The 12,999-nt window shown below is 40.1% G+C and overlaps 1 protein-coding gene across 1 annotated transcript; it reads left to right on the top strand.

Annotated features, from left to right (window-relative positions):
• The first annotated feature begins 3,592 nt into the window (after positions 1–3,592).
• On the top strand, positions 3,593–11,800 carry pgm1 (phosphoglucomutase 1). Its single transcript, XM_042416990.1, has 11 exons — positions 3,593–3,924; positions 5,882–6,044; positions 6,260–6,400; positions 6,704–6,829; positions 7,064–7,254; positions 7,906–8,060; positions 8,173–8,288; positions 8,404–8,539; positions 8,878–9,061; positions 9,357–9,491; positions 11,028–11,800. Exons 1-11 carry the CDS (start codon positions 3,679–3,681, stop codon positions 11,115–11,117), a joined length of 1,683 nt encoding a protein of 560 aa, XP_042272924.1. The 5' UTR covers positions 3,593–3,678; the 3' UTR covers positions 11,118–11,800.
• The last annotated feature ends 1,199 nt before the right edge of the window (positions 11,801–12,999 follow it).

Genomic DNA, 12,999 nt, shown 5'->3' with positions numbered 1-12,999 from the left:
CACATAGAGCAGGTCAAGACCATACTCTTTAATTTACAGAGACCCAACAATAACCCCATGAGGGAGCACTTGGCGACAGCGACAAGCAGAACCCGGCTCTTGGTGGGCGGCCATCTGCTTTGACCAGTTGGGTTGAGAGAGAGAAAGAAAGAGGGAAAGGGGGGGGGACAGAATAACAACAATCATAACAACAACAACACAGCAGCAGCCAGGGAAGGATGCCAACAGGACTGTGAAAGACCGCGAAGGCTCGGTCCAGAACCCATGGTTTCCTGCGAGATTTAGGGATGAAAAAACAGTTTCATCAGTTACAAAGTGGTACACAATACTACACAGATAGCAATGGGACATTATCTAAATAAAATTAAGTTGAGACGCTAGCATATAAAACAAAGTAAAATCTCATCATGTAATTTGGAGCATCAGAATCACAAGTCCACACTCAGAAATGTTGACTTGCCATTGATATGATTGACTATTTTAGCAGCAGTACAGATGTAGCTAGTTAGCAAGACTCTGATTTCAAAACTTAATTTAAGTCCAATGTTTTTTGCATTTGATTGGAATTAAAATCACTTCAAGAAAACCATTTGAGCAAAAACTCCAAAACATCAAGATTGGCTTATAAATCAGGAAGAATCTCAAAGAATAGATCTCAGGCTTAAAGCTAGGGTATGTAATTTATTTTAGAGGCATTTTTGTTATATTTGTAGAAATTCTCTTTACATCCTGACAGCAATCAATAAATCAAATGCTGACAATAAAAATCCGGTATCTGTAGCTGTTTCAGACACGTAATAAATCCGTCCAATCATTTCATTCGGCCCGCATGAAATGATTGGACGGACTACTTGTCTATCAAACTGTGTGCACTCTGCCCGTGCACTCACTGCACATGACCGGGGTCTTCAAAACAGGAAGTTTGAAGGCCAGCGGAGCAGTGGGATACTGAGGGATAGGAAGTGACAGGACTGTATGAATTGCAAAAGGAGAGAGAAAGAAGACAAGAAATATCAACAGAAAGCAGTATGAAAGGTAACCTGCGATCATCGGACTATTGCCTGTTGTTAGGGGGAAGCTGAACAGCGCATAATCTTCACAACAACACCAGAGTGAGAGACTCGATGGGACAGTCCTTACTTTTGTGGTGGACTTCAAACAGGTGAGAGGCGGTCCTATTTACCTTTTACTGAAGGGAGAGCTGCAGTAGGAGGGCTGTTTTTTCAAATTCTAGTGTAAGCATTATCATGACAGACGTAAGAACATAGCACAATTCAAATTGATTGGAAATCTAATTCATTTTGCCTATGCTACCAAGCAAAGCAAAAAGGAACTCATCTATTGATTTGCTGAGTGAAAATTGGTGAAAAATCCACTTTCCAGGCAGACACGTGTCAACTCTCTGCTGCACTGGCAGCTGCTGCTGCCGCTTGCCACAATCAAACTAATTATCAGCCTTGACCTACAGTATTTACATACACACATGCTGACACTCATAGAGTTTAGACATGGGGATGAAAGGATTGTTTTTAGTACAATCCCATAAGTTAAGAGATATTATAGTGCCATAATGTAATATGTCGTTTCAGTGATTATGTTGTAGGTTTGGGGGGAAACAGGAGATTGAAATAAAGAGAAGTTAATTTGGGAAAGTGCTTATTTGACTGGGTATTGAGAGTGCTTGTGTAATTAAGAGGAAGCTTTTATTGATATTTATTTAGAAACAGAACATGATTCAAAATCCTCCACCTCCACCAACTAGCCTACTCAATATTTAAATGTAGCAAACTCTCTGCACTCTCCAGAATTCAACCAGCTACATCATGGATGTGTTATATGATGTGTACACCCATGAAAGGTTCAGGTTTTGCAGTCCATAGAACAACAAATTGAATCTCAAACCGAAACATCATGTACATTTGCCGAAACCAAGTCTTTTTTTCAGTCATGTGATTTTCTGAAAATGAGCATCTGCGGAAACTGTTGGACGCACTTGACACACGCCTCAGAGCCTCGGTATCAAGCGTAACATCACTAGCTGCAACTAACAATTATTTGCTTGATCAATCAATTAATTGTTTAGTCTATAAAATGTCAAAAAGTAAAACACCAATTTTAGTGTCATTTGAAGAAGCCCAAGGTAACTTCTTCAAATGTTCCTGTTTTGTTCAATCATCAGTCCCGAACCCCGAGATATTCAACTAACAATGATATAAAATAGAGAAAAGCAGCAAATCTGCATATGTGAGAAGCTGGAAGCTGCACATATAGGACTAAAGAGTACCTGACTCAGCAGAAAGCAGCTATTGTAAGTCAGATAAATAGTTACATTTCATATTTAAAAAGCCACTGAAGTCTTTGTCAACTGGAAAAATTAGGAATTAGGACCGTAACACAAATTATTTAATATTTTTTATTAAATCTCTTCCCATAGGATCAAATTGAATGACGCTGCCCTTTCTACAGCAGTCCAACACATGCATCTTGTAGGCGTATACTCTTTGGTAGAGGGGGTATGACGCCATTGACAGGCGACCAAATGAACCAGACCGTTACCTTGATTAAAATTACTGATTTCTCTGGGTTTGAAAATTGTTGGAAACATTTGAGATAATATAAGTACACAACTCAACAAAATATATAACATAGGTCTAGTAGTTTTTATACATTTTAATGCACAATAGTTACATATTATAGCTTTAAATTTGACTTTCACTGCATCAGGAGTAGAGTATTTGTATTGAATTATTCAAGAATATGTGGACTCAATGCTTTTTGTACTGACCTATTACCAGACTGAAATGATATAGGAAGTGCAGTTTGAGGGATAGATCCATGAGTTTTGAGACTAGTCAGATGCCAAAACACTGCACAGCACTTTATAACACTATAAGTCAGTATTTTACAACCCTGGAAAGTCTGTAAAATCTGGAATCATGACAGAAAACATTTTTATATATTAATTTTGCCAGCTATATTTTGTAATATAGTTGTCACACTCACTGTGGCAACTATGGGTTTTTCTTTGCTTTTCTTTTTTAGTAATTACATTGGTTGAACTGTTGCACTGTTTTGTGCTTGATATGCGGGAGATGTACAATTATTTGTATAATGATTATCACTTTTTGATTGTCAATCTAGGAACAAAATGATGTCAACATTAGCAGCATCAGATGCACTCTGGCCCATCATGGCCTTCCAGTGTGAGGAGTGTCTGAGCTCTTCAAGACCTACAATGTAAATTCTCAGTACAATCACATAAATGTCAATATCAGTCAATATAGTGTTTACATAACATACGGTATATGGGAAACCAACTTGAATATAGCCTAAATTGTGGAAAACATGCTCAACATGTTAGAATTGGAACCAATCAATTAGTCAATAAATAAATAAATCTGCTATCTATAAATGTATTGTTATTTATTTATTAGTTATATACTACCCAAGAATGAATTAACAGTTATGGGAAACTACTTGTTAGATATGAAAACTCCAATGTTGAGTGTGAGAAAATCCTCCATGGCTCCTCCTTGCCCTTTAAACCGGGAGGGCGGGTCTATGAGGGGGGGAGTTGGCCGGTGTGTACGTGTGGCTGCTCTGTCACTGCAGTCGCTTCCAGCCGGCCAAGACTGCGGATCACACGGGACGACTATAGGTATTCACTGGGGGTCGAAAATGGTGAAAGCAACGATCGTGAAGACCAAGCCGTACACGGACCAGAAGCCCGGTACAAGCGGCCTGAGGAAGAGGGTGACCGTGTTTCAACAGAACCAGCACTATGCGGAAAACTTCATCCAGAGCATTATCTCCGTCATCGAGCCTGACAAGCGCCAGGCTGCCACTGTGGTAGTGGGAGGAGATGGGAGGTTTTTCATGAAAGACGCGATTCAGTTGATCGTCCAGATTGCCGCCGCCAACGGGGTCAGTAGGATAAAGAATTACTGTCCTCTGTGTGTGTGTATGTTTGCTGACGTTAGCTGAGAAAACACACTCCTCCTGGTTAGCACGTCGGCTAGCACTTTAACATCAAGCTAGCTGTCAAGTTAGTACAACTTAAGTCTCCAGTACAGCTTTTACAGTACAGTATGATACTTTGAGAGCTAGGAAGACATTGAGTCACTTTTTTGCAAAATTTAATAACAGGTTATTTGTTCCTGAAGCAAGCAAATAGTTCCTAATAGTAATAATAATATGTCATGTAGCAGTTATACGGTTGTTAGCCATATTAAAGGTTTTGCAAGGTTTCCTCTGGTATGAGAGGATGGCATTCCTGCTTGTGCTTGTCAATCTATGTATTTATATATTTTATCTGTATTTCATTAAGATTGCGCCTATGAAAAACTACCTGAAGGTTATCATAACGTCCAGTACACACAGTGGACCCTTCACTTTGTGTTAAAATGACAGGTGTCATCAGCCCCCCATTTAATTTCCCTGCAGTGTCTCCGGTGCCAGCCTGACCGCGGTGATCTTTTGGATAAAGTGCATATGGAGCACTCGCATGTCAATCTCTTACCTTTGACATTTACACACTGACACTAAGTAGTAGCTTCTTAGCTTAAGCGCAAGACTTTCAAACCTTTTTGTGCATTTCACAACATTTCACTTAGGGTTTTGCATTGCATTTTTGCAGCTTTACAAAAGAGGAAAAAAAACAGCTTTGAGTGTTGTAAAAGGAAGCATTTAACCCAGTGTTGTTTCATAAAGAGCTGTGGTGGTGAGATACCACTGGCTGCCTGCACTATGATGATACTGGAACGGTTTTAGGCGAGCAGGGGGCGTGATATGCAACGTGCAGCCAGTCACGTTGCTCTGCATATGTCCGAATGGTACATACAGTACGTTTGCGTTTATCAACGTTTTCAAGCATTAAACCACCCTATGCTCTCATGCCAGCTGTAATAGTATGTAAAATTGCAAGCATAAATCAGTCTCAAAACATCTGGACCAGGAATTATGGTCGCTGTCTTCCCTGTGACCTTCTCTCGCATGAATGCCAGTCTGTCGCTGTTGTAGTTGCAGAAAAGCAACCCGCTGTGATTGCACGTTACATCAGCGATCACAGTTGGTTGGAGTTGCACAAAGATGACTTATCTGGGCTAGTTTTTTGCAAATTTTCATTGCCCCACTGCCTCAGTCAGGAAATAAGGCAGGAAATCATTGCGAAAGGTGCAAAGACAAAAAAGGCGCTCAGCTCTTGGTATGTTTACACAAAGCAAACCATTGGATGTTTAAATAGACAAGAGTTCCTGGACTGGAGACCATGACATGATTTTAAAAATAGAGTCATCTACAAGATACACATAGGCTACTGTTACGTAACCTCTCTGCTAGTTTACTATGTGCCTCAACCTTTAGTTTTTTTTTAAATTTGTTTAATACATCAGAGGAGCACTGTGTAGATTATATGAAGCTTTAGCAGTATCTTTAAAACGACATTATGAAAATATTTTTTAAAAGTTATTGACATAATAGCAAATAATGACCCAATTATTGAAAGTATACAGTACATGAAATTGTGTTAATATCTCAATCATAGTTTGCTCTCTGATTTACAGACTGTGATAATAATAATATGACGTACTATACTTTTCATCATCAAGATGAAGCTATACCCATTGACAATGAATGGGACAGGCTTACTAGACATGTTCAATTCGGTATTAATTATGTTTCTAGCTTTGGGGAAAAGAAGAGTCAGCTCACTAATGGAAATCAAACAGTGTAGAGCCTTAATCAAATATGGTAATCTTTAAATAACGTCACCAAACATTTAGCTATTCCTGTCCTTCAACTTATTAACAACACTGTTACCTTTGTGTCTATGTATGTGTGCATTAATCCGTGCATCCCTGTGCACATGTGCTACTTCCTGCAGATTGGACATCTGGTGATCGGTCAGAATGGCATCATGTCCACCCCAGCAGTCTCCTGTGTGATCCGCAAGATAAAGGCAGTGGGGGGGATCATCCTTACAGCCAGCCACAACCCAGGTGGCCCCAATGGAGATTTTGGTATCAAGTACAACATCTCCAGTGGAGGTGAGTGAAAACTCTGCTTTCCATTAAGATCCATTTATTCCAACCCATTAGCCTGTTACATGCTTGCTGCTCTGCAAGCAACACTAATGTGCCTGACTTTATTTGAAGAACACTGTTCTGTTTGTGGCACACCATTATCTGCAATTTGCCCAGTATATTGTGTCTGATGTCTTTTATTCCTAACCATCCTATTTACCTTTACTTTATCCTCCTAGGTCCTGCTCCAGAGGGCATCACAAACAAAATATACGAGATCAGCAAAGGCCTGCATGAGTATCACATCTGCCCAGATCTGAAAGTGGATCTGTCCAAGATCGGCAAGCAGAGCTTTGAAGTGGACTCTAAGCCGTTCACAGGTACAGTGGCACGGAGAGGAGTCTTACTTTCAACTGAGAGATGAATACTTGAATGCAATTCATTGTTGTCAGAGTTGAAAATGAATACTTGTATCTTGCATTGTGATGACAAATGAAGCTTTTTCTTGATAACAAACAGCCTCTTAGCTGCTCTTAAACATGATCTGCACATTTTAAACGATGAATGAAAGCGCTAGGTGACTAATAAAATCCAATTGTAAAAGTTAGTTTGCAACCCAAAGTACTTATCTTGACATCTGCTGCTATTTTAATTGTGCTCTGTTTCCTTTTTATTTGTCTCAGTGGAGATTGTGGACTCTGTCGAGGCCTACGCTGAGATGCTGAGGGGCATCTTTGACTTTGCTGCACTGAAGGAGCTTCTCTCAGGAGCCCATCACATTAATGTCCGCCTGGATGCTATGCACGGAGGTAGGAAAGTACAGCACAGCACAGGCTGAGACTTGTGATCGGTAAAATAGCCTGCAAAACTGGTTTAGGATCCAACATTTCAGCAGTGGAAACTTACTCATAGCAAGTTCAGTGTAAATATCATATTTTTAGAGCATCACAATGTAAAAGAGCAGTATTGTGGAAGCGTATGCTGCTTATATAAATCTGTAGTAAGGTGTGATGGCCCCTCCTAATGACACTCTCTCCCTCCAGTGGTTGGTCCTTATGTGAAGAAGATTGTCTGTGAAGAGCTGGGTTCTCCAGCCAACTCAGCAGTCAACTGTGTCCCCCAGGAAGACTTTGGAGGCCACCATCCCGACCCCAACCTGACCTATGCTGCAGACCTGGTCAAAACCATGAAAGGAGGAGAATATGACTTTGGAGCTGCCTTTGATGGTGATGGTGTAAGTTAACTTTTTCTTCTGGGAAGATTATTTTACAGCTGATTAATCAAACGCCACTGGGGAGAGGCGAGAGCAGAGATGGTGACTTGGTTAGGAGTTTGAACTGGACTTGAATCTATGATGTCAGCTCCCATAAATTTAATTGACTCTGGTCCATTAAGTTTATAATTTTAAGTTTCTCTATTTAATTGACCAGAGTCAATAACCAAAATAATGGGCTTGGCTCTCCTGGTGAGACTGAAATGAACTCATTTTGGCACAGCCTTTAATGAGGACAGTGAATGTTTTGAGTTAGCTGTACTGATCTAGCTTTTCCACCCTGACATGTTTATGTTTAATGAAAGAACAGCCCAAAATTTACAACTCATAGTGTGACCCAAGACATATTTGTACAAAACGGTTTTTGTTTTGGATTTTGAAATACTCTTTTGAGTAAAATGTCATATGCAGAACAGGGTCTGTAGGGATTCAGTATCTTTTTCAGTCAATTCCCCAGAAGGGCCGTCACTAAACTGTCCTGCTGCCATTTAACTTACTGTACAGTCTTTCATCACAGCTCAGGAACCTAATTCTTACATGTCACAAATCCTGTTTACTATTTGTGGTTGTTGATCCCTGTCTGTCCGTGCCCCTTGTTGTGCTCCTCTTCAGGACCGTAACATGGTGCTGGGTAAGCACGGATTCTTCGTGAACCCCTCAGACTCAGTGGCTGTCATCGCTGCCAACATTACCAGCATCCCATACTTCCAAAAGACTGGTGTCAAGGGACTGGCCCGCAGTATGCCCACAAGTGGAGCCCTGGACAAGTAAAAACTACACAACAGCTAATCCATTGTTTTTCCTTTCTGGATAAACTAAACTGAGAAAGCCATGAACTCCATTTTTTCTAATGCAGTTGTTTGTTCCAATCTGTTCTAGTGTGGCTAAAGCCCTGAAGATGCATCTGTACGAGACTCCAACTGGCTGGAAGTTCTTTGGGAATCTGATGGATGCTGGCAAACTCTCCCTGTGTGGAGAGGAGAGCTTCGGCACTGGTGAGTGAAAGATGTTATATTTAGTAATACAGAGTTCCAGTAAGAGAAAGCAGTGCTCGTTACTCACTCATTCGTCCCCTCTCTTCTTTCTCCTTTTTCTCTGCTAACCAACCAGGCTCTGATCACATCCGTGAGAAGGACGGTCTGTGGGCGGTGCTTGCATGGTTGTCAATCTTAGCCCACAGGAAACAGAGCGTGGAAGATATCATGAAGGATCACTGGCAGAAGTTTGGCAGGAACTTCTTCACTAGGTCAGCAATGATCCATGTAGAACTGTTTATGAAATGTGAGCCCCAAAAGAGGAGTATTTCAGTTTGCCAGGTTGCCAATTGTTCGTCCCATGACATGGTTTTGTTTAAACAGTTGTAAGAACACTTCCTGCAATGATGCAGGGATGTTGGTTGATCAAATGGTACTACCCTAGCACCTTCTAGTGGCATCTACAAGAACTGCAATACACAAGTGTCTTCATATAGTAGTCTTACAAATCCCTTTCTAGAAGTGTTTTTATGTAATTATTGTACCAAATTAACATGTTCATTTTGCAAAAAAAAAGATTTGTATCAAGGTATATGAACCTTTCATTCAGGTATGACTATGAGGAGGTTGAATCAGATGCTGCCAACAAGATGATCAAGCATCTGGAGACAGTAATGTTCGACAAAGCCTTTATTGGAAAGAAGTTGTCATCAGGTGATAAGACTTATGAGGTGGCTATCGCTGACAACTTTGCCTACACGGACCCTGTGGACGGAAGTGTGTCCAAAAACCAGGTAAGCAATCTGCTCGTTAAAATTTCATATCATGCTCAGTTTTCCATCTATCGTCAGATGTAGTTCAGACCTTAATATTTTGAAATTATACCACCTTGTTTAAAATGGTATATTATTAGTATTTGTTGAATTACAATTTTTACTCAATACATAATGAAGTTAAAGCCTTATAATACATTATGACCAATAAATAAACATTAACATGCATCAGCATGAGTTATTGCTCCACATGTTCTCCTGTTACTGTACATTTCCATTCATCCTCTTTTCTCATTCCTCTTTCTGTTTCTCTCAGGGCCTGAGGATCATCTTCTCTGATGGTTCTAGGATTATTTTCCGTCTCAGCGGTACAGGCAGTGCAGGAGCAACCATCAGGCTCTACATAGACAGCTACGAGAAGGACTCCCATAAGATTAACCAGGACCCACAGGTCAGGACGATCTCAGACAGCTAGATCCAGTGAGACAAATATTAGACAATGAAGTCATCAGATGGGAAATTAAAACATCCATGGGACCAGCAACAGGACGAGATTTTTTCTCTTCTCATGAATAGCTTTGTATTTGAAAAATTACAGAAAAGAAAATAAAGAGTAAGGATGTTAATTTAGTTTGTCACCCCGTCATCCACCTAGGTGGCAGCAGTCAAAAGGTTAGCTCACACAGGCTCCAAAAACCCTTCAGGCTGGCTGGAACGATCCACAATCTGCAAGCACAGCCAGCTTGCGTTGGGTGGAGCTCTCCAAAACGAGTTCCAGAGCTTGTATTCAACATGGGACATGATGGAGGTGTTTGGCCAAATCTTGAGTTATGGCAGCTTATCAGGGCCAGTGTGAAGAGAGGGAACCATAGCACATGGGAAAAATAAAGAGTGCGAGTTCCAGCTCGACACTTCATAAAGTCGTTTTGACTGGTGTGGACAGGGAGGTGATGTAGTACAAGAAAGCAAGACAAGACTGAAAAAAGGGAATAAAAGGCTTCACGGCCTTTTTCCTCTTCGATGCTCACACGTCATGAATGAGAAGATAAGCAGAAACATATTGCTTCAGACACTTAATCTGATAGATAAATGGCTAGTGGGTTAATGGTTCAGTTGGCTGACTTTGTGTAGGTTTGATTTACACATCCGAAAGGTTACCTTGATGTATGAAAAGGTTTTGAATGAAAGAGGAAACAATTCATAATGCACTTTCTGCCAAAATTGGTTGTGTATTCAGTATGTTGTGCTCATTACTGATCCGTCACACTGTTTTATGTTTAAATTATGGTCATAGTCCTGTAGTGTATTCTGTCTTATTCTGTCAGATCTGTGTTTGGGCCAGGGTAGCTGACGTCATTAACATCCAGCATTTCGATGATGCTTTTATCTAGAGTGAGTTTTAAATTACAAGGGTAGTAATGGTGTAAAATTCACCTATAGCCCAGTAAAAATGATTAGCACTGCTGTTAACGATTATTATTTGATAATTGCTTTATGTGTAAAATGTCTAAAAACAGTTAAAAAAAAACGCCCATCACAATTTCCCCCGAGCCCAAGATGACATCCTCAGATGTCTTTTTATGTTCAGCCAACACTAAATGTTCAATTTCCAGTGACATAAAGCAGAGAAAAGCTGCAAATCCTCACATTGGAGAAGCTGGAACCAGAGAATTAAAGTTTGAATAAACAAAGCTTATAAGTCATTTCTATTTTGGCTATGATAGTGAGAAAAGCTGAATTGCAAAATGGCCATAATTCAGTCCTCTAGCCTTGTGAAGAGTCTTAAAATCATATTTTTGTTTAGAAATAATCTTCGCAAAAAAAACACATTTTTCATACTGCTTTAAAGAAAACATTTTAACAATTATTACTCTTGATTCAATAGTCTTCTCTGTCACCTGCAGACATGAGAATATACTTCTACTGGAGGATGTGTGAGATCTGAACAGGAAATCATATGTTTTGTGTGTGTTATCTCTTTGTGCAGGTTATGCTGGCTCCCCTGGTGGACATCGCCCTTAAGGTCTCTCAGCTCCAAGAGAACACTGGACGCACCGGCCCCACTGTGATCACATGATTCCTCTGCCACACTGCCTCCACTCACCCTCAGCAACAGGATACCTCTGCTGTCTCGGGGGTGAAGCTGCCCTTGAATGCTGTCTTTGCTTCAGTTCTCGGCCCTCCTAAAAAAAACAGAGCTGGACGAAACACTGAAACTGAAAATACAGGTCGACTACTAAGAAAATACACAAGAAGCACTTGATTTATCTTTCACTGACTATTATCCACTGCCATTGTCTAAATGACTGTAAATATGTTTTCTTGAAGCATGGAAGCAAATCTTAAAGGGTCAAATAATTTATCTCGGCACTTTTAAAGTGACCCGCCTCACATGCAGACATTGTCACATTTGTGAAAAAGATTAGGCATTTGAAACAAGTGAACTGTCTTGATATTTTTAAGATTAAATTGAGTGTGCAACGTGTAATTTCTTGAGCCATATTCAACTGTGTTATCGTCCAGATCTGTTCTGAAACTCTACCTTTTAAATTAAAAAATAACTGAACTGACTATAAATCAGCAATTAAGGGTAACTTCACCCCTCTCCCTCCACTTGTCCCGTGCTGACATGGTGCCTTCCCCTACCCTCTGTTCTCCAAAACCACCAAAATAGCCTCTGGACCTGAACCATGAAACCACAGTTAAAGTCTTGAGATCTAATACATCCACCATTAATAAAAGAAGCTTAAAAAAGAAAAACTGTGGTCATGTTTTGCAATCTAATATCATCTGTTTTTTCTCAATTTTTGGTTGCACAATATTTAATGCAGATGTCTATTATAAACACACAATATTCACAGGTATGTATAGATACTGTATCTTTTCTTCAAGAAACTAGCGTGGAGTGTTTAGGCCAACAAAAATTGCCTTAGCAGACCTGGCTTTAGAAACCTGAGCATTCACAAGAGACACTAAAACAAATGTGTGTGTGGCGGTATTAATGATAGCTTCTTTTCTGCCGGGAAATTATTCTAGATAAACGAAAAGATCCTGTCCTGTAGTGAGCGAGCCAAGTCGTAGGACAAGCTTCCAGGAGAATAAAGTTCTTCGAAAGGGTCAGTGTCTGTCCAAAGACATTCCTGAGGCAAGCAGAGAAACATAAACTGATAAATTGTCTCTCTCCTCCACAAAAGGCTTGTTGTGTAATGAGATAGTCAGTGTAATCCTGATTAACAATTAGTTATAAAGTGTCAGGAGGTCAGGGGATCCCTCAGGCCATATCTAAAGATAAACAGGCAAGAGCTGAAACAGATTTGAGTTTTGGAAATGCTTTGAAGTGTGATTTTTCACAAGGGGAATGAGTGAATGATGTTTGAAGCAGCTTGGACTATTTGAGACTCTACAGGTACTGGATTGGTGTCAACTTTTTCCTCACACTACTTCCATATCTGGACGTAAATTGGCTACAATTTAGTTAATAGGAGTGAGGGTGGAAATGCTCTGTGTTTCTCTCTGAACACGAAAGGGAAAATTGGCCTCAATCACAAATCGCACATTTTCCGCCAATTTCTGTCATGCATGTCAATGTCATACACACTGACCAACACAATCAACTCTACCTGTTTGCACTAAACCCCCCTCCAACCCCCCCCTCCAAAAAAAACCACATGGTAAATAGTTCAAGTTCCTGAGCTGGAACTAATTGGTCAATCAAGTTGTATTTTCTCACAGATATTTAAAGAGTTTGATGTATGACGACATTATGATATAGCTGACTATTACTGCTATTTTACATTTCCTGTGATTTTACTGACACAAGCTTTGAGGCGCACATTTCAAATGGCGTTGTCGATGATTAAGAGCCAGATCAGAATAAATGTTTCCAATCCTTTATCTGTGTTTGCATTACAATTGAGGATATGGCTTTTAAGCCCTATTGCCAGCCTTCAAAGGTACAG

This window comes from Thunnus maccoyii, chromosome 7 (assembly GCF_910596095.1).
Source record: "Thunnus maccoyii chromosome 7, fThuMac1.1, whole genome shotgun sequence".
In the NCBI taxonomy this organism is placed as follows: domain Eukaryota; kingdom Metazoa; phylum Chordata; class Actinopteri; order Scombriformes; family Scombridae; genus Thunnus; species Thunnus maccoyii.
The sequence above is the reverse complement of the archived record's forward strand: the minus strand, read 5'-3'. Positions and strand labels throughout refer to the sequence as shown.

Bases quoted from the DNA above. Each gene is read 5' to 3' on its own strand.
- pgm1 (XM_042416990.1), top strand. From the start codon at position 3,679: ATGGTGAAAGCAACGATCGTGAAGACCAAGCCGTACACGGACCAGAAG. The intron at 6,401-6,703 runs GTACAGTGGCAC...TATTTGTCTCAG, and splicing joins GGACTCTAAGCCGTTCACAG to TGGAGATTGTGGACTCTGTC. The intron at 6,830-7,063 runs GTAGGAAAGTAC...CTCTCCCTCCAG, and splicing joins CCTGGATGCTATGCACGGAG to TGGTTGGTCCTTATGTGAAG.